Source organism: Armigeres subalbatus, chromosome 2 (assembly GCF_024139115.2).
Source record: "Armigeres subalbatus isolate Guangzhou_Male chromosome 2, GZ_Asu_2, whole genome shotgun sequence".
NCBI classification, from domain to species: Eukaryota; Metazoa; Arthropoda; class Insecta; order Diptera; family Culicidae; genus Armigeres; species Armigeres subalbatus.
This window is the reverse complement of record NC_085140.1, coordinates 213,883,087-213,905,975: the sequence shown is the minus strand read 5'-3', so window position 1 is coordinate 213,905,975 and position 22,889 is coordinate 213,883,087. Positions and strand designations below refer to the sequence as shown.

The 22,889-nt window shown below is 41.0% G+C and overlaps 1 protein-coding gene across 6 annotated transcripts in view; it reads right to left on the bottom strand.

The window, feature by feature from the left end:
- Window positions 1-22,889, bottom strand: part of LOC134211614 (calsyntenin-1) — a 325,311-nt gene that overhangs the window by 101,843 nt on the left and 200,579 nt on the right. For all 6 annotated transcript variants that reach the window (XM_062688672.1, XM_062688677.1, XM_062688673.1 and 3 more), the window contains one exon: window positions 3,588-3,727. In XM_062688672.1, coding sequence (XP_062544656.1) covers window positions 3,588-3,727 — 140 coding nt within the window. The remainder of the gene's footprint in view (window positions 1-3,587; window positions 3,728-22,889) is intronic.

Genomic DNA, 22,889 nt, shown 5'->3' with positions numbered 1-22,889 from the left:
GCAAATGAAGCTAGTGTAGTTTCCCCAATCCACCTGACATTCCATCGTGTGACCAACACTTTACTGGACAGGTTGTTTAATCTCGAGCCCTGATGAAGATCCAAACCCCCGGATCGAAACGTTGTAGCTGAGTACAAAGTGCTTTGCAACATATCATTGTGGCAACTGTAGTGTATACCTTTTTTGTTTTTTTTTAATCTTTATTAGAGTGATTTTTAAGATAATACAAAGTTCATCACTATGTAGTGTATACCGAAATGTTATTTTATTTGTGCAACTAATCTGTTTTGCTTCTGATATGCCACATATTGAACCCAATCATCCAAGAAGTCACAGATTGCGGCAGATTGCGATATCAGTGGCGACAAATGCACACACGTCATTTTACACAGAAGTCAAAGAGCGAAATTAACATCTAACTTTTCAAATGACCAAATGACTTTTCTTGTCTTATGAGCTGTTCGAAAACACGACAATTTTGGCCGTATGACCCCTAACGGCTGTTTCTGCCACATGGCATTTTTGACCAAAATGACCTATTCGGACAAACAACTTTTTATGTCAAACGACAATTTCCGCCAAAAGACCAAGCGAACTTGGTAGTCATATGGCTACTGCTTCTGCCTCATACGCAGGAGGTCGTGGGTTCAATCCCAGGTCCGTTCCATTCTCCTACTTTGTATCTTTCTCTTTATTTCTCATGTTCTAGCAATCGCTAGAACTGGAAATGGACTTCCATACCGTTTCCATTACTATTCCTATACCTTCAACTTGAGTATTCTAACAGTAATCTGCTAGAATTGGAAATGAACTATAGAGCTCGTTTTCTACATCCAATTAGAAATTCCATCAGTTACCTTCTCCTATCTATCACATTGGCAGCTCGTTAACCAAGACGGACCTCTGCCTCCAACCTAACCCAGAACTACCAACAAATAACGCATCAACTCGTGGCAAGTGCAGAGGTATATTCGGCTTGCAGTGGGCGAGTCATTTGGATCATCATTTCCTCCCCCTTCCCTACATTGACTTGCATTCTGACGTGGCAGGCGCCAGTATGACCTAACAAATGAGATCACCAGTACTTGTACATTGAAGATGAGTGCTAGTCCCAAGCAAACATCTGTTGGTTCCCTGTGAAAGAACAGCTGATCTGGTCATAATGGAGTAGCAACTACGAGCAGTTAATCAAGCTCAAGCTCAAGCTCAAGCTCAAACGACAATTTCCGCCAAAAGACCATTTCGGCCGATCGATGTTTCCGGCCAGTTCGGTCGAATGGCATTCTCGTCCGTATGCCCATTTTGGCCAAACTGTTTTCGGCCTACTTATCTACTAACCGTTTCGGTAAAACGTTCAATTTCGCCAAATGGAATTCCGCTAGATGACTTTCAGCATAACGTGTTATTCGATCGAATGACTTGCGGTCAAGCTTCTTTTTCTTATTGGCATTACAACTATTGTTAACATTTCGTGGATAAAAGGCGAACACTTCTCCCCATCTATTGCGTCAATCTGGGAAACGAGGGCTAGATTGTATTATTGTATTGCGAACTTTCTTCTTGAAGGAGATTCTCCATTCATCCCGTGGATTCGCATAAGTGTCTCTGCTTATGGAACCACCCAACCCCTTCATACATGAGTTTGATGAAATACAAACAGTAATATAAGCATGATCAAATTACAATACAGATCGAATCTGGTTTGTGAAGAAGGGGGTAATAGACTATACGGATTGCTATAGAAAAATGAGAGAGGAAGAGGAAAAGAAGCAGTAAGCGCAGTCGACGAGTCAGCGACGGGACCGTTTAGTTACGGTAGGATCGATAGATCGATCTCCACCGAAGAAGACCTCCCGCAGAAATGCGTCTGATACTTCTTCCGAATAATTTATTTAAATTGTTTGTAATGTTTTCTGATCCGTAGAGTTTTCTATTAAACAATTGAGCCTAATAAATAAACGAAATGGTAAAAAAAGCATGATCAAATCGTTTATCAGCTATGACCAGTGCTACTGGTAGGTGCCTTGCTACAATAAAGTGTAGTATCATCATCATCTTCATCATTATAATCATCATCCCTCCTTAGCCGTGAGGTAAGACGCGCGGCTACAAAGCAAGACCATGCTGAGGGTGGCTGGGTTCGATTCCCTGTGCCGGTCTAGGCAATTTTCTGATTGGAAATTATCTCGACTTCCCTGGGCCTCATGATATGCGAATGCAAAAATGGTAACTTGGCTTAGAAACCTCGCAGTTAACAACTGTGGAAGTGCTTAATGAACACTAAGCTGCGAGGCGGCTCTATCCCAGTGTGGGGATGTAATGCCAATAGGAAGAAGAAGAAGAAGAAGAAGAAGATAATAATCATCATTAGTTTCAACATATCAATTTGCAAAAAAATAGTGATTGTTGGGTAGCAATAACAGACTTCCATAAATAATTAGAAATTTCCATAATAGATTTGGAAATTGACTTGATTTGAAATTGATTCTTTGGTAGGAACAATAAATAAACATAAAGTTTCCCTAAATAATGCAACATTTCCATAAACACAAAAGAATTTTCCAAAATCCAAACAGATATTAGCAATTTTAAACGTAAACATTGCAATTACAAAAGAAAAATAGAACAAACTAAATATATACAATTGAGTAAATTCCAATCCGCGAAATTCGCGACTAACAAACTGAAAACCGTTACTGCAAAAACAAAACCGCGACAAACAAAAATATTGGTCTTAAGGCCACTCCTGTCAGAATCCAAGTTTCGAAGTGCTCGCGTTTTCGGGGGCACATCACTCGATACGGAGGCGGAAGACAACTGTCGTTTTTGTTGATTCAGCTTTGCTGCGTCGCAGCATGCGTGAAAAAGTAAAAATGACAGCTGTGCGTTGCTCCCGTATCGAGTATTGTGTCCCCGAAAACGCGAGCACTTTGAAACTTGGATTCTGTCAGGAGTGACCTTAATAACAAATTTCAATACAACAGTAACAGTAGTTGACCATTCAGCTAAACGATTTTTTCAATTGCGAATCGAATGTGAAATCTTGAACTTGTTTAAACGTCACACTCTCGATCGACTACGTATATGATAGGATTCTTCACAACTCATCAAGACTTTGTATTATTGCGATCTTCGAGATTTCTCAACTCACCTCGCCTAAACTTGTCTTTTTCAATACTTAAACACTGTGAATTCCACGAAAAATTTAACAAAGATATACCCTCGAGTTTACTAAGGAAATTCACTCAATTTTGACGGGAACGTCTCTCATATTTCCACGGAAAAATCTCTCCAATATACACGAGAAATATCCTGCAGATTTGAACGGGAAGACAGTTATTCTCTTATGACATTTTCTCCGCATAAAAATTGGCTAAATTGAACAAATGTAGGTATAAAAAATTGCAATACGGTCACCAGAAGGCTGTTGAGAACTACTATCGAATTATTGTATGGAATTATAATCCGGCCTGCCGGGCAGGCACAGACAGAATATAAATAATTTGATTCGTAGAACTACTGCTACCAAATCCTAAATGAATCGCCCAGAGGCTCCAAGCCATGGTAACTAACACACCAATGCTCACCTGAAATGGTATCTCCTTATTTTTCTTGATTATGTGGAATCCGCATATTTTTGTTTCGTCTACTTTGATTAACGGCGTTATTTCGACGAACGTTTCGTTCTCTTTTATTAAGCCGTGGTACGACGACTCCAGGATACGTTCTGTGGGAGAAAAAAAGGAAAAGTGAAACGGATCAGTTCAAACGTGTTCTACTATGATGTATGCATAAATAATAAATCCTCCCATGTATAATGTATTATGTTGTATGTTCAGAGGATGGTTTCCATGTTTAGAAATAAATCAATTATTCCACTGACCTCAACTTCAACCATTACATCACTAATCCACTCTACATAAATCTAACACTCACTAAATTAAGCCAGCTTGAAGTGAACACCATTTATTCCTCCGATTCCAACGTTTTAATCCGAACAACTTTTTACAACTTTGACGACAGACCCACTCCAACAAGCTAACCACAACGGGCGCGGTGGTGGTTAGTTAGAGTTACTGTCCTGCCATGAACGGTACGGAACGCTAACTGACTTTTGGCCGATGCTTGAGCCCCGAGCACAAAGTCCTTCAGAATTAGTCACCCACTAGACTAGACTGTGTGGTCCTACTATTGTGCAGAGCAGGAATCCTGGTAGCCCGTCACCATGGCGGTGGAAAGATTTCCGATGTTGACTGGCGAAAAAAATCCCTAGGGTGTGAAAAACTGTTCGCTGTCATCAGCTTTCGATATAATCCCCGAACAATGGCCTGTGTACATTCGTGGGTCGACCAAAAGAGTTACGAGCAAAAGGATTTGGTGGGCGGTCGGCCGTAGGGTATGATAATAGGCTGCTATGGTTTTAGGATTCCGAAATTGCTCTTAACAGCTTCATGATTGAGTGAAAATTAAGGAAAGGGTATTAGGGGCTCTTCAATTGAGAACCAGAATTTCATCTTTATCAAGAGCTTTCGGTGCTCAACGGATGTATAAAACGTAATTGAGAGGAAATTCGATTTTATTTCCGAGACAGATAACACTCGAAAAATGTTGAATTGGCAAACCGTTGAATAACGAGGGGTACACTTTAAATGGGTCGCTGGTTAACCATACAAGCAAGAGCGAAGGATTCCAATCCGGAGACTGGAAATGCCACGAACGAAGAAAAAGACGCTCCTAAAATGGAATGTACCATGAAGCTGGTGAAGCTTTGGGTAGATGCAACGCCACATCGAAATGCAACGAGATGTCTCACTACTCACGATTTGGTTAGGGAATTGAAATAAACTTTAGGTATTCGAAACTGACAACGGTGTGTAAGATTTGTGTTTCAACTTATGTTTTTATACAGATATCTCTCAGAATTTCAGATGAATGTGACACGATTTCAAATGTCTTAGTAATATATTCGGTGTTTTGCTACCTCTTGTTTTCAAGATATTGGACGATAAATTCGATTAAATTTCGCCGACTTGTAATCCCATTCTATTTTTGAAAAAAAAACAGGAGAAAATAATCCATAAACACTAATAGTCATTTTTGCCAATGAACTAACACCCAGAAGTGCATCTGTTATAGTCTGCTAAGTTATTACAATTTAGCTACTGATTTACTAAGTCAGCCATATATTATCTTTTTTGCTTTGTACAAGCAAACTGCCGAAACCTTTACTTATAATTTGAAGCCACCATGTAATAGGCATTTGGACAATTTGCCAAAGTTTTGAACTGCGCCAAAGTAAAGAATTCTCTGGTAGAATAAATATTCAGCATAACGGTTCAAAACTACTCACATTGAATCTTGGGCATCTCACAAGATGCAGAGGGCAGATCTGGAATACTTACAGGCAGACTTCATTTGACAGCCAGAGAAGAGTTCGTTAAACGCTTATTATTAGACCGGTAGTCATCCAAGAACATGAGGGCTAGACTTGGAGGACCAACGCGTTGTTTTCAAAAAGTTAGAGCTGTTGTATGGCTCCAAATGGCTGGAGCGAAATGTGATGACAGCAGCTCTCTGTAGGTGCGTGTGCACGCCACCGAGGGCGAGTCATGGCTTGCTTCTCACCGATTGACACGCTGAGGTGTTAATGTATAATCACACGCTGATGGTTACTTACTCAAACCCCACATTCTCCTTCTTCTCTCATAAAAAAGCAAGAAAAATCCTCTTGCATAGGATGCAAGGATTTGTTTTCAAAGATATTTGCGCGAGACTAAGGTGAACATTGAGCATGTTGCATTTGAAAAACAGATTAATTCCTTTAAGGTGATTATACAATAAAGCCCGTGGTGAATTTCAAATTCACCACACGTTTATCTACATACATTTCCAAAAGCCCAAATCTGGCGTAATAGTTTTCGTATAGTGCCGAAATCCCGTTACGCTGGGCTATGGATACTCTGAAGTAGTGCGTAACGGTGTAAATACGGTCATATCGCCAGGCTCGGTACAGCACTGAAGCTGACAATATGACCTCCCTAACCCCGAATCCCAAGGTGTCAGACGACCCGTGCCGAGGGGATAAATGGCCTGGGGGTGAAGCCATTAGCCAGGCTGTAAACGGAGCCTGTAATGCTGGGTAGACAACTTTCTGGTGGTGCATTACGGAGTAAGATCTACTGTGCTCTAGTTCTTAGTATTCTTGTTCATACTTATGAGTGATGGTCGGAAGAGTATGGAACGACTATAATCTGCTTTTAGATGACCCACCTTTTGCCACTTTTGGATGGAGTCAATGGAGTAAATTATAAAAACGCGACTCAATCTTAGGCTGGTTTTAAAGCCGATGACATGAATCTCAAAGCTCCAGAGCGCTGATTAATTAGGAAAGAAGCGGATACGAATTTGGTGTTTACAAAATGGCCGATTTCTGGCTTTATTGTATAATCACCTTAAGGCTTAAGACAAATTGGGCAATGAGAAGTAGTGTAAGAATCGAGAAATACCACAAACTCTCATTATAAAAATTCCATTTTCCAGCGGTCTTCGAGGCGCGCTTTGTGATTTTCCAAATCACAATCCATTTTCCAGCGGTCTTCGAGGCGCGCTTTGTAATTTTCCAAACCACAATCCATTTTTCAGCAGTCTTCGAGATGCGCTTTGTGATTTGCCATATCACAATCCATTTCCAGCGGTCTTCGAGACGCGCTTTGTGATTTTCCAAATCACAATCCATTTTCCAGCGGTCTTCGAGACGCGCTTTGTGATTTACCAAACACAATCCATTTTCCAACGGACTTCGAGACGCGCTTTGTGATTTCCCAAACCACGATCCATTTTCCAGAGGTCTTCGAAACGCGCTTTGTGATTCTCCAAATCACAATCCATTTTCCAGCGATCTTCGAAACGCGCTTTGAGATTTTCCAAATCACAATCCATTTTCCAGCGGTCTTCGAGACGCGCTTTGTGATTTTCCAAATCAAAATCCATTTTCCAGCGGTCTTCGAGACGCGCTTTGTAATTTTCCAAATCAAAATCCATTTTCCAGCAGTCTTCGAGACGCGTTTTGTGATATTCCAAATCACAATCCATTTTACAGCGGTCTTTGAGACGCGCTTTGTGATTTTCCAAATCACAATCCATTTTGAAGCGGTTTTCGAGACGCGCCTTGTGATTTTCCAAACCACCACAATCTATTTTCCAGCGGTCTTCGAGACGCGCTTTGTGATTCTCCAAATCACAATCCATTTTCCAGCGATCTTCGAAACGCGCTTTGAGATTTTCCAAATCACAATCCATTTTCCAGCGGTCTTCGAGGCGCGCTTTGTGCTTTTTCAAATCAAAATCCATTTTCCAGCGGTCTTCGAGGCGCGTTTTGTGATATTCCAAATCACAATCCATTTTCCAGTGGTCTTCGAGACACGCTTTGTGATTTGCCAAATCACAATAAATTTTCCAGCGGTCTTCCAGACACGCTTTGTTGCAATACAAACCACCTTCCCTTGTGTTTTTTTTTAATCCATCCACTTGAATTTAACTCACCATTTGAAATAAGCGTCAGAATAACCTGGCAGGATCGCCAAAATGTGTGGCTCTAAATGGCTTTAGCGAAAGTTGATGACAGCAGTTCTCTGTCGGTGCGTGTGCACGCCACCAAGATCTGACCCGGGCCCCCACAAGTCTTATGGCCCCGGCCCCCCACAAGTCTTATGTACCAAAACCAATCTTTTTTTTTGTACATTTTAGGGCCTCCACAAGCTGTCGGCCCCGGGGCCCCCTTCTGGCTAAATCCGGCCCTGACAGCTGTGTACCATCTTTGGTAGACTACAGATGGAAGACCGTATGTGAAATGCCGATTTCGCAACTCAGTGATAAGTAGGGTAAGACGGTATAATGCGCCCCACCTGGCCAAAACGCCCCCCTTTGATTTTTAGAAAACTATAACTAATTAAGGGTCAAAATCAGATGGTACCTATAGGTATTTGTAAACCCATCATACTATGTGAATGTGGAAGTACTTTTGTATTACACAATGAAAATAATAGCAAAATACAAAAAGTTGCAGTTTTGATGTAACTTTTCATGTTTGTTAGCTCAACATTCTGGAGCGACTTTGGCATACTGTCCGCAAAACTTGCACTGGGACACTTAGTTGGGCAACAAAATAACTTTTCTCAGTGGTTCATATGATATAAAATTGCTTCCATCTTCAAAAATGTAACGATTTTCGAAAACATGTTTCACTGGCCAAAACGCCCCAGTGTAGGCAGGACGATATGCCCTTACCAACTGGACACAAGCGCAGCGAGCCTGCAGCAGTTGCTTCCAAATTGTATGGAAAATATTGAAATGTAATTCACACCTGCTTAAATGGACCAATGTTGGTTTTTCAATGTCAAGCGCATAAGGATTTGTGACCTTTTCATTATGGGATTGATAAAATACTAATGAAGGGCTATGAAACGTCTTTGGCTAAGGTGGGGCGTATTGGCCAGGCACTTGTTGAAATCCATTTTTTCGCGACTTTTCAAAAAAGCTTTATTACGTGTTATCTGTAATATTTTTACATGACTACTCACGGGCAATGCATTTGCGACTTCCTGGACTATCAAATTACACAAAGTTTGCATAAATTGCGTTGAAAAGTAAAAAGTTATCAAGGAGTTGCCTTAGGGGGGCATATTATACCGTCTTACCCTATTGAAAACTTGGTGGTTTGGAGCTGGTGTCTACACTTGTTGCTGTTGTTGCCTGTTGGTTGTGGTCACTATAGTAATGGTGCTTGCATACAAGACTGCGTGCAAGTATAAGCTGGATATAAAATTGAAGACTCCTGTTCAGGATATTTGTTCTCGGGTATTAGGAAAGTGTAATTTACATTTGGGCTGCAAAATGGTGGGTTGACATCAAGGAAGGAGCGCCCAACAGAGCTCTGGTCCCCACAAGTCCCTATCTCACGCTTCCACGGGTCGTCCGATGACAAAAGACCGCCAGCTAAGGGTTGTGTACTTAGCTGGTAGTGCAGCCTGGGCACTGTTGTCCTTCTGACATCAGCTAGAGTGAGAAGGTACGCCTCGAGCGTCTGTTCACCAGGAGGTGCGGCTCAAACAGCGTCTGCCTGGTACCCAGCGGCTGATTAACGAAATGCTGTATCGCGTCAGCTATACCTAAGGTGGCAGCCCCATCATCGCGATGTAGGTAACGCGACCCCGGTAAGGTAGCTTACTGAAGCCTCTCATATACCACGAAAAATGGAGATAGAAGAAAAGAGAACGTTATTTTGGCAACCGTCCCGGCAACGAAATAAGGACTATGATTGGAAACTCGGTACCTGGAATGTCAGGACCCTAAATGAACCTGGACGAGTGAGCCTTCTGGCTCGTGAACTGCAGAATGTTGGAGTGAACGTGGCTGCTATTCAAGAAGTCCGATGGCCTAGATCCGGAGAACGTGAATTCCGAGCCGTGGACCCCACGACCAATACTGCATTCAAGTATAACATCTATCACAGCGGCGGTGAAAAAGCAGAGCATGGAGTTGGTTTCGTAGTGATGGGCAAGCAGATGAAGCGAGTGATGCGGTGGAAACCCATTAGCGAACGAATCTGTGTGTTGAGGATACGGGGCAAATTCTTCAATTACAGCCTAATCAACGTGTACGCACCGACGGTTGTCAACTGTATCGAACGAAAGATCACAGCGAACGATGCGTTACAATATCCAGCGATTGTCGGCGGAAGGAGTATCGGCTGAGTACCGCCAGAAGCTCGACGAACGGATAAGTGCAATCAACGTTAGCGACAACATCAACGATCTATGGAGCGGTGAGCACAACAGCACGAGAAGTGGTAGGCACTGCACAGAGGCGACCCAGGACGGGTTGGTTCGATGTGGAGTGCCAGAGAGTGACAGACGAGAAGAACGTTGCCAGAAGCCGGATGTTGGTGTCAGGTACCCGATCGAATAGAGATCGGTACAAGGAAGCAAGAGCAGCCGAAAAACGAACCCACCGCAGGAAGAAAAAAGAGTACGAAGAACAAGTGATTAGCGAGGCGCAGGAAAATGGAACAGAACGATATGCGGAGGTATTATGAGTCTGTCAATGGCGTGCGGAGAAAGACAGCGCCATCTCCCGTCATGTGCAACGACCAACAAGGGAATTTGCTGACAGATAAAACTGAAGTGGCTGCCAGGTGGAAGCAACACTTCGAGACTTTGTTGAATGGAGGAAGTGACCGTGCATCGGAGAACAGAATAAATATTAGCAACGATGGACAAGCTGTGGAGTCACCTACACTAGATGAGGTTAAAAAAGCTGTCAAAGAGCTGAAAAACAATAAGGCTGCGGGGAAGGACAAGCTCCCGGCTGAACTTCTCAAACATGGCAGTGAGCAGCTTTACGAAGTTCTGCACCATATTATGTCGAAAATATGGGAAGACGAGGAAATGCCTGCTAGCTGGTTGGACGGCCTCATTTGCCCTCTCTTTAAGAAAGGGCACAGACTGGAGTGCGCCAATTACCGAGGAATAACCCTCCTTAATTCGGCGTACAAAATTATGTCCCGTATTCTGTTCAACAGATTGAGACCGCTTGAAGAGTCCTTCGTCGGCGAATACCAAGCAGGTTTTCGTGAGGGCCGATCAACGACGGATCAAATGTTTACCCTGAGACAAATCCTTGATAAATTCCGGGAGTACAACTTGCAGACACATCATCTGTTTATTGATTTCAAGGTGGCGTACGATTCAGTGAAACGGAATGAATTATGGCAAATAATGCTTGAACTTGGTTTTCCGGCGAAACTGATACGGCTGATTCGTATAACGTTGGACGGATCGAAATCAAGTGTAAGGGTTGCGGATGAAATATCGACGTCATTTGTTACCTTAGATGGATTAAAGCAGGGTGATGCACTCGGGAACCTACTGTTCAATATAGCGCTCGAGGGAGCGATTAGGAGAGCTGGTGTGCAAAGAAGCGGTACCATTATCACAAAATCGCATATGCTCCTGGGATTTGCGGACGATATCGATATTATCGGAATTGATCGCCGTGCCGTGGAAGAGGCTTTTGCTTCACGATCAATACCAGCAAAACGAAGTACATGGTCGCTGGCAATCAACGTGGGTTCATTAGTGGTGGTGGTAGCGAAATAGTGCTGGATGGTGAAAATTTGAAGTGGTAGAAGAATTTGTGTATCTTGGAACATTAGTGACGTGCGATAATGATGTTACCCGCGAGGTGAAAAGGCGTATTGCAGCTGCAAATAGGGCTTATTACGGACTTCGTAACCAGCTTAAGTCCCGTAGTCTGCAAACGAAAACAAAACTCGCGCTGTATACTACTCTGATTCTTCCGGTGGCTTTATACGGCCATGAGACATGGACGTTAAAGGAGGCTGATCGGAGAGCTCTCGGAGTGTTTGAGCGTAAGGTGCTGCGGACAATACTCGGCGGTAAACAGGAGAACGGTATTTGGCGGCGCCGCATGAATCACGAATTGTAGCAGGTGTATAAAGGGCTGGATATTATTAAGCTTCTACAACACGACAGACTACGGTGGGCTGGTCACGTTGTTCGTATGCCGGAAGAACGACAAGCGAAGATAATATTTAGTAGAGAACCCGGAAGAGGCCGCAGGCTTCGTGGAAGGCCGCGTACACGATGGCTTTTTGCAGTTGAAGAGGACCCCGCTCAATGTTCAGGGCGACTGGAAGCGACTGGCCCAGGATCGAGTCCAGTGGAGAAGGATACTCCATTCGGCGTAGGTTCATCGAAGAGCTGTAGCCCATCAAGTATCAAGTAAGTAAGTAATTTCCATTTTATTTGTATTTCTCGTATACAATCTCTATCGCTTCACATGCGTTAAGGATGCTCCTTCCTAGGAGCTTCTCAAGAGCATCCTGCAGGCATATAGCTAGTCGAATGTTGCGAGTCTGCTGTTGGCATTATTTTTAACTTGAAATGTCTTGACAACACTAAGCTGTATCGCAGGACGGTCGCCACGATTGTAATCTTCACTTCCTTTCCCGTTCATATATCTAACCAGGGGCAACCTACAAAACATTATGTCGATAAAAAATGCCCGGCCGTTTTTTTTTTTCGGAGTGTACTTTCAGCTTTGAAACTGGTGCATAACTTCTGCGTACGAAGATACCGTTGATTTGAGCAATCACAAACCTCTGCAGGGTGCTTCATCCTAAAACTTGTATCGCACTTAACTCTTATCTACATCCAGTATCCAATGGAAAGGAACTCAAAGCAACTCTGCGGTGACGGCAACACTACACTAAGGGACCGTACACTAATTACGTAAGCAATTTTTCTGGATTTTTCAACCAACTCTCCCCCCCCCCCCCATGTAAGATTTTTTCCATACAAATATTTTTTTATTTATATGGAGCGTAAGAAAATGTCAGAATATTAAAAAATACCGACAAGACTTATGAATAGAAATATTGAGCGATAATAAATATTAACTCTCCCTTCTTACTTCTCACATCTTTCTTCTCGCTTACTCTGACTTCTTACTTATTACTTTTTACTTCTCTCTTCTTATTTTTGGATTTTACAAATATGGCTCATAATTCTCACTACATATTTATTTCTCACTACTCGCTTCTCATTTTTAACATTTTGCTTTTCATTTCTCACTTTTTATTTTTCTCTTTACACGATGTGTTTTTGTCTTCAATAAATAGGCTGATTTTTTTCTTTATTTTTATATCTTTTATATTTTTTATATCTTTTATATTGCAGCCCTAGGCTGGCTCATCTCGGGAATGGGCTAATAAAATGAATAACTCTTCTGGTAAAATGTCGTTTGCCCAAACCACATTCAACCAAATGGCATTTTACCGAATAACCCTGAGCCGTATACGGTTGTATACAAGAAAGCTGGAGTTATGATCAAAACCTTAAAAACCCTATCATGAGGAAAGGAAAAACGATCATAAATGTGCTGAATGAAACACTGTACAATATGTGGAATGGTGCTCTGACGTATTTTTAGAAGAGTCTCGTCTGTGTAAGCTTTGTTCGCCCGTTCTTCTATTATTTTGATGGCAAATCAATAAATTAGATATGCCTAAATTACAACGACATGACTTTGTGTACGTATGAACGAAGTGCGTCAAAACGAAACTGCATAGTGAACGCTCATGCACTGCTACTCACATTTTTGGTAGGTACATCAACGGTCGGTAGCGACCGGGCAGCTCGCCGTACTGTAATCCGCTTCCGAAACAAAGGCTCTCTTGACGAGAAGGGCCCTGTTTTATGATGTTCTACTATCGAAAGGCGGAAACATAATTCCAACAGAGAAGTACACTCATCTGCCAATAAAACAAGGAAAAATCCCGGCAATTTGGTGAACCAGAGTCGCTTGTGGATAAACTTTCCATTATGTTTCTGGATTTTCCGCGTCAAAACTTGCTCTTTGTTAGCGTGTTCTAGGTTCCTTGGGGGAAAAAAAATCTGCCCAATCATAGCTATATCCTTGAACAAAATCTTGAGGCAAAAGTTTAAATTCTCTTCTATGGGAATTATTCACCATTTTACAACACGCTGTTTCCTTTGCTTTGGATCAGTAAAAACAAAGTAAAAGCGTAAACCATTAAATTGGATTATTGTGAGAGACATTACACTATTAGCGGACTACGTATGTTAGGTGATTACTGTTGCTATCCTAGTTTAGCCGTTTCATGCAAATAAGTTGTGTATCACAACTTAATATGTACACCAACATTAATATACGGTGTAAAAACAAATCCACAAGTTAATGATGGCGAATTTGGAATTCGCAGCCGCTTGAGATTAAAATAGCGATTCGAATGTTGACCTTTTGTACACCGCATCAATAGTAATCGCTTCCGAATTAGTTACTAGCGATTTTTATACACATATATCGTGCAAATTTATGTATGATGCAGTAAAAAAACTTTATCAATTGGGTTTGATGTTCTTATATTTCCAACCAAACCTATAAACATCGTGTTATGCCGACGAGTAGCTTGATAAAGACATATGCACGGATTTGATGATTGAAATTAACTTTATCTGTTTTTGTTCATACCTTTGTACATTATTTGGATCGTAACTTTCCTTCACGACTCCATCAATGATGGGATTGTGTTGATGCTTACTTGTGTGGAATATCGTTTTCGGGTCAACACATTAAAATTTGGACACCAACAAATCTGACATAATGCAGGAATAGGTCAATCGCTTTTGTATTTGCTCAGCTCTTATTCGAACTGGCTCAAATCTATGAACCCCATTAAGTGCGGCAGCACTCATCTCGTGTCACCTCCAATGGTGCGGAATCGGTAAAAAGATGGATGGTTTTCGCATTCACATGTCGCGGCCCGCACTGATGAAGTGTTGTTGATGGATCGACACGATACGACACGACAACCGACCGTATAGAATTCGCTTAAAATTCTGATCAACAGTCAAGCGCGTTAACTTAGCTTTCGATGTAAATGACCACTGACATGATCCATCATCAGCAGCCGAGTGGAGTTTGAGAGGATTGGGAAATCACTAGGTTTGACGGAGCATTCTTCCAACGGCCTTCTCCAATATGTGAACACGTCAGACTCAGTACTGGCTATTTTGATTATCGAGTTGTTAATGGAGAAACATCGAAATAGTCATGTTCTGATGACAATGCCCATATCATCATAAAAGCACTTGAAATTGGTGGATCAAGAGAAGATCGAAAGTCGATGGTTGACAGGTACTTTTCATATGATACGCTCTACAGCAGTACCCAAGTAACAATTTCAAGGCTTCATGGATTTATTTAAGTTTTTTGACGGTTTTATCGCTGCTTTGTTCAATGCTGCAAGATTAGCTTTGTTTGAAGACTTATAGCTATCTCCAAAACCATAATAAAACGTCTAATAAAACCACAAATGTCAAAAGCTTCATAAACTTATGAGTGGGCTAATGATTATCTTGAGGACTCCAATAAAACCAATTCTGAAAACTGTAATAAAACCGGATATTTTGGTCATAGACTTGTCTTACGCATAACCTCCATAAAACTTAGTGGTTTTTTTATAGGTTTATAATGGGATTATACAAGAACATAATGTTTATGTTGAACTTCATGCACTATGGCCAACCGAATGGCCAAAAACAAAAGTTTCCATCATAATGTTTCTGCTACAAGTTTCTCGAAAACATAAACAAAGAAAACAATAAATAGGAGAAATGTCCCAATTTCCATCTCACTGAACATATTTTCATTTTTTTGAACATTTTTTGTAAACATGCGTGCTCACTGCTGAAAAAATCACAAAAATAAGAAGCAAATCAAATATCTTTCCATTGCTTTGTTTTTGATGAGATGAACATCGGAGTCATGAGATGAAATTTAGGCGCTGTTCCCCCACAATGAATACGTAAACTTTGAAAATTGGCCATTCGCATATTTGAAATTTTGTTGTTTATTGACAATAAAATCCATAGGTCAAATCCCACTCCTGAGAATGGAATAGATAGTATAAATACGAACACGCAACAAATGATGCGATAATCAATATTTGAGATGTTCTACTGCCGCTGTTGGAAGCGTAAATTAATTGCAATTATTGTGGACCCCGGTAGTTTGATCGCTTATAACCTGAATTTGTAGCTTGATGGCTTGAACATCTTTCACATTAAAAATAGTTCAGACGCCATTCAGCACGAGGAATGGCGAAAATGAAAATTAAACAGCTTCTCACAATACTTTTATTGCATTAATTTTCCTTGTACAGTGAACTAATTAGCAATTTCTAGCAAGTACTTATTATACTTGAAAGATACGCAAAACTGTATTTTGACCATCACAACTACCCACGGTGTAGTAGCAGCCATGATGGTAGTATAGAATTGATTTCATTTCGGCAAAAATCTTTTGCGATATTCACTACCATATGTAGCAACCGCTGCATTTAAGAATGATTTACAAATCTCGGAGTACGAGAAATTTTTCTGTGCGAATCGAAATGCCACAAGTAAGAAAAACAGTATATTGATTAATGATTTAAGGTCACTCCTGACGGAATCCAAGATTAAAGGTGCTCGCGTTTTCGGGGGCACACCAATCGATTTAGAGGCGGCGCACAACTGTCATTTTTGTTTATTTAGCTTTGCTGCGTCGCAGCATGCGTGAAGTAATAAAAATGACAGTTGTGCGTTGCTTCCGTATCGAGTGGTGTGCCCCCGAAAACGCGAGCACTTTTAATCTTGGATTCCGTCAGGAGTGACCTTAATATCCGTAAATCACGATATTGCGACGGCGCATTTAAATAAACTGCTTTTCTTACCTGGTTTCACCAGAAATTTGAAAGCGCACCAAAGTTGTATGGACGCGAGCGAGTTCTGGGGCATCCAATTTCCGATGATTCAATATTATTTTAAATCCATATCCATGAACGTTGTTTATTATCCTCCCATTGAATGTTGTTTTTTTTTTCATTCTTCCATTCCAACGATTTTCCTTTTTCTCCAGTTCAATAACAAAAGAGAAATTCCCTTTTTTGACAGCGGTTTTATGGTAGCTTTATTAACAACCTCGAGCTTGCTTTGAAGACGTTCTCAAGAGTGGTCCACTTGGTCATAACATAATCTTGTAGTGGTCTTCAAGAGGTTGCCATGTAAATCTTAGTTTTATTGCTAGTCTTCAAAATTTGCTCTCCAAAACTGCTAATAGAGTATGATAGAACTCAAAATGTTACTTGGGTACTTTCTTTGATATTTGCTGGGCATACGAAGAGGGAGCCGACATGCACTTCTGGCAGGTTATTACACTTTGGTACACCTCTTATAAAATACCATTTTCCATTAGGCTCAGATTAACTTTAAATCGTTGATTCACGGTTGATTTACAGCACAAATTACACTTTATAAATCTTCAACTAAAATATTTCGCGCTCGGAATTTTCAGAAAGCAAATGTTATACGGCTGCTTACTTTGCCCCTCTTAGTGAACAATGAGCATTATTGTTGCATTGCACAACCTTGCCACATAAACCGATGTATCAGTTGGGCATAAAGAGAGGTCACAAATATCAAACATAAATGGTATGCAAAGAAAATATTTGTTTTCGCCTCGATTTCAATTACATCCGAACAAATGACCATTCGTTTCCACACGCAATCCGTTCACTCGAGCATACCGTGGTATTAAAATATTCAACAACCTGCTCGGATTATTTTCAGAGTCCTGAGGGAAATTCATCATCATTTCCATCTGACTGCCGACACCGACACCGTTAGGGCTGAACCGGGCCGCCAGATCCATACATGCGGTCGGGACATCCGGCAATAGGCGAATCAATTTAGTGCCTATCGGCATTACAGTCAGCTAACAGTAGTGTGGCGGAAAATGGATCTATTTCACAGTATGATGTTTTAAAATGAAAACATCCATTACGACCAAAAGTTCGAGTTATGGCTGTCGCATTTTGCGCACAAAAAATAGCAATATTTGTAGCAATGTTTGAAATCAAAGTTGAAACAAATTATATTATTCATTTCTTTATTTCCAGGTTGGTTTCAAAATTGCTCCAGCATTCACTATTTTATAATGGTTTCCGTCGTCCAACCCGCCAGGCTATATTAAAATGACTAAAACAGGTACGCTCGATTGGCAGGCACCACTCGTTCCCCCGAAGGGATATAGGGCGGCCTAGAAATCGACCAATGCCAAGCACCATATGCAAAGGATAGCCCTCCAACCGCCCTCTCATCCTCTGCTGATAAATCCAAATTGAATAGAGATTCCAAAGCCGTTTATTAATTAAGTGCTCTTGTTGTTTGTAGGTCGAGTGTTGTTCGTACTGCTACCTTCCGCGATCAAAGCTTCTAACCACCACCAGGCCCACACAGGAGCAACTGGACCGAATTCATGGTCTATTTAAAGCATTTAGATTTTAAACACCTCTAAATGTTCGCAGAATAGCATAAGGCATAGGATGTGTGTTCCGTTATTAATAACATATTAATAATGTTTGTAAAAGGGACGCAGTAGGGACCATGTTTAAGGGCTTGACGACCTCTCACCTGGCTACTGCGAGTTGTGGAGCTGGGGGTTTGACAGTGGGCTCTGTTCAACTTTTATAAAAAGCTGGATGTATCGGCAGCAACATAAAATTTTCATAAAGAACTAGAAATTTTCCATAAAAAAATAAGAAATTTCGAATAATGAAAACAGGGTATGAGCAATAGATAAATATAAAATTTCCACAAATAATGCACAATTTTTTTTATAAACAATTAAAAAAATTCCACAAAACAAAGCACTTTCAAAAGCAAAAAATGCAATTATAAGAATTTTCCATAAAGAAATAAAAATGTTTCACGGACAAAATACAATTTTTTTATAAATAAACCATTATTATCAATAAACTATTACAAAACTTTTCACAAAATATTTTTTTTTTCCATAAAAAATAATAATTTTCCACAAAATAATCAATAAACATCAATAAAAATTAAAAAAAAAACATAAAAAATACAAAGAAGGAAAGTTTTCCATGAACCGCCATCTGCACCCCACCATAGATGGTACGCAGCACTTTCCTTTCGAAAACTCCAAGTGCGCGTTAGTCCTTCACGAACATCGTCCAGGTCTCGTGTCCCTAGAGGACTACCGGTCTAATGAGCGTTTTGTAGATTGTCAGTTTGGATTGGAACGGTGGCGAACTCATTCGATCGTAGCGTCTTGCGGAGTCCAAAGTACGTACGATTTCCAAGCCACTATGCGTCTCCGAATTTCTCTGCTGATATCATTTTCGGTAGTCATTAGTGAGCCCAAGTACACAAATTCTTCTACCACCTCGATTTCGTACCCACGGATGCAAACTCGCGGTGGGTGGCTCACATTGTCTTCTCTTGAACAACTTCCTCCATCTTCTCAAAGTTACGTGCCATAATATCTATGTCGTCGGCGAAGCCAAATAGCTGAACGGACTTATTGAAAATTGTACCACTCGTGTTAATCCCTGCCCTTCGTATTACCCCTTCCAAAGTGATGTTGAATAGCAGACATGAAAGACCGTCACCTTGCCGTAACTCTCTGTGCGTTTCGAAGGGACTCGAGAATGCCCCTGAAACTCGAACTACGCACATCACTCGATCCATCATGTCAGTTTATCCGGAAATCCGTGTTCGTGCATTAGCTGCCATAGCTGACCCCGAACGATTGTATCATATGCGGCTTTGAAGTCGATGAATAGATGATGTTTGGGCACGTTGTATTCGCGGCATTTCTGTAGTACTTGGCGAATGGCGAATACCTGGTCCGTGGTGGAGCATTCGCCCATAAAACCCGCCTGGTACTGCCCCACGAACTCCCTTGCAATTGGTGCTAGTCGGCGGCATAAAATTTTGGAGAGTACCTTGTAGGCGGCGTTCAGCAATGTGATTGCGCGGTAGTTGCTAGAATCCAGCTCATCGCCCTTTTTGTAGATTGAACACAGGACACCTTCCATCCACTCCTGGGGCAAAACTTCCTCCTCCCAACTCTTGGCAATAATCCAGTGCAGCGCTCTAGCCAGAGTCTCGCCACCGTGTTTAACCTTCCTAGTGCATTAAAAAAAAGTTACACATTGTGCATTAGCGGGTCAAAAATGACCCCAAAATGAAATCGCTCCCAAAAGTTCATTTTCAAACCGATTCTCAATCTTTTGGAACCAAATTGAAGGTATGGATTCCACAGATGTCATTACGGACAGATTTTTGCACTTTGGCCATTCTGGTTCCCAGGAATCGATGTTGAAGGAACATTGATTCTTAGGCCAATTTTTAGCGTGATTTCTTGACTATCGAAGGGTGATTTTTGAAATGCTCATTAATTTGCGTAGCAATAATCCTAATAGAATGTAGCCATTGTCCATTTCCATGGATCAATACAATTCCTGATTATTTCACGATCCAGTGTCCATCCGGAAGACCCGGAACATCCGTAGAAGTGATCAATTCATTGAACTCATCCTAGAAGAGTGCAGTTTTCACAAAGCATTTGATTATCGTAATTTGAGTAACAAATGATTGTGGTGACCCATTTTGAAGGAACTGGGTGGCCACCGGAGGTCCTCCGGAAGATCCGGAACACCCGTAAAAATGGTCATTTCATAAAACTTATCATAGAAGAGCGCGGTTTTTTCCAAAGCATTTCCTTATAGTACTTTGAGAAACAAATGATTGTGGTGACCCATTTTCGTGGACCTGGGTGGCCACCGGAGGTCCTCAGGAAGATCCGGAACGTCCGTAAAAATGGTCAATTCATGAAACTTATCATAAAGGAGCGCGGTTTTTTATAAAGCTTTTCATTATCGATCTTTGAGTAACAAATGATTGTGGTGACCTAATTTGATGGATCTAAGTGGCCACCGGAGGTCTTCCAGTAGATCCGGAACGTCCGTAAAAGTCAATTATCAAACACATCATAGAAGAGCGCGGTTTTTTCCAAAGCTTTTCATTATCGAACTTTGAGTAACAAATGATTGTGGTGACCCATTCTGAACGACCTGTGTGGCTACCGAAGGTCCTTCAGAAGATCCGGAACGTCCGTAAAAGTGGTCAATTTATGAAACTTATCATAGAAGGGCGCGGATTTTGACCTATTTTTGTGGAACTGGGTGGCCACCGGAGGTGCTCCAGAAGATCCGGATCGTCCGTAGAATTAATTAATTCATGAAAATCATGCTAGAAAATTGCGTTTTTTTATTGTCGAACGCTGGTCATTTTGATAGACCAGAACGGCCACCGGAGTTCCTTCAGAAGATCCGGAGCGTCCGTAAAAATTGACAATTACGAAACTTATCATATAATAGCGCGGTTTTTTACAAAGCTTTTCATTATCGAAAGTTGAATAACAAATTATTGTGGTGACTCATTTTGATGGATCTGAGTGGCTACCGGAGCTCCCCCAGAAGATCAGTGGTCAATTCATCAAACTTATCATAGAAGAGTGCGTTTTTTTCGAATCTTTTCATTTTCAAACGCTGAGTAACAAACGATTATGATTAATTGCATATTATTCGGCAACTCAGTCGTACGAAAACCATTTTTTGTTAAATATCTTGGCTGTGCATATGCACCTCACATGTTTAGAAATGGACAAATTGATATGAAATTTGCGTAAAAGAATCCACGTGTCTTGGAGGGACTCGAACCCTCAACCTCCTACTCTCTAGATAGGCGTGATAACCCCTACACAACAAGACCGCTTAAAGGTCACGTTTGCGTAAAAGCCATCAGAATCTGAGTACCAACCTCCACCGCGGTTAGCTCTTTTTTTGCAAATTGAATATCTTTCGGATGCTTGATTTGTCCAATATCCACATGTGCTTTACTGTTGTATATCCACAGTCAAGCGAGTGCAAGTTGTTTATTAAACGAGAGGATCGCACTATAGCCCCCAACAACGGACTGGGCGGATTGTATAGAGTGCGAATCAATCACACAAATGGTTATGGTGACCCCGTGTGATAGATCTGAGCGGCCACCGGAGGTCCTCCAGTATATCCGTAAAAGAGGTCCGTAAAAGAGGTCAATTCATGAAACTCATCATAAAAGAGCACAGTTCCTTCCTAGCTCTTCATTGTCGTACTCTGAATAATAAAATATCCCATAAAGTGGTCAATTTTTGAACAGTCAGCGAGGTCTTCCAGAAGATTCGGAGCAACCACAAAAGTTATCAATTTAAAAAAAATCATCCCAGAAAAGAGTATGTAAATTTTTTTTTTCTATTATCGAACTCTGAGCAAGACACGAAGGAATGTCGTGACCCGTTCTTATTTACCAAAGTAACTATCGGAGGTCTTACGGAAGATACGGAACATCGGTTTAAGTGGTTAATTGATGTAATACATACTAGAAGAGCCTATTTTTTAAATTTCCTTGTCGTACTCTGAACATGAAATTATTGCCGTAAACTTTTCTCACGGATGTGAGTAGCAACCAAAGGCCCTCCGGAAGATCCGTATCACACGTAAAAGTGATCAATTCATAAAACCCACCTTAGAAAAACACGCCATATAAGAGATGATGAAACACACGATTCTTCTAAACCTTTTTATTTTCCTAATTTTAGAAACAAATGATCGTAACCAATTCGCATGGATTGCCCATTGTATGTCTTCAAGTACATTCAGATCATCCGTAAAATCGGTCAATTCATGAAACTGTTGTCATAGTTTTCCTATTTTCGTATCCTGAGTCATTATGATCGTTGTAACCTATTCTCAGGAACGTGTGTAGTCACCAATGAAGCTCCGCAAGATCAAAAAATCTGTAATTATAGTCAATTTATAAAAAATATGGTGACACTAATTTTTTTTTGAAAGGACGATCACATTAACCCAGAAAATATTTTCAAGTATGGTTAAATTTGCTTCCATGAATCGATATTTAGTCATAAATCATCGACTCATTAAAGTTTGACTTAAAATAAAAATTTACTTTGGTTGAATCTTTTGACTACTTTTGGCCAAAAATGTCTTGCAAGATGATGGATCATAAAAAACCTATCTTATAATTTTAAATTTTTATTAACAGGGACTCGAACCCCGTCACCCTCAGCATGATCTTGCTTTGTAGTCGCGAATCTTACCGCACGGGAAAGGGGGCCCCCGCAGAAAGCATCACAACAACCTTCATGAGATGATCAATAAGTAGAATAACAAACACTTTCAAAAGATCGTGTTCTAGTAGGATAAGTTTCAAGTGTCGACCAATCCGTAGGAACTTTAGGAGGACATCCAGTGATCACTTAAGTCATGTATATGGATCACGAGAGGGCCTTCACTGACCATTCAAGTCCATAACTGAGGGTCACGACAAAAATGTCTAACTCAGATTGCGATAATAGATTTTTTGTAAAACCATGCT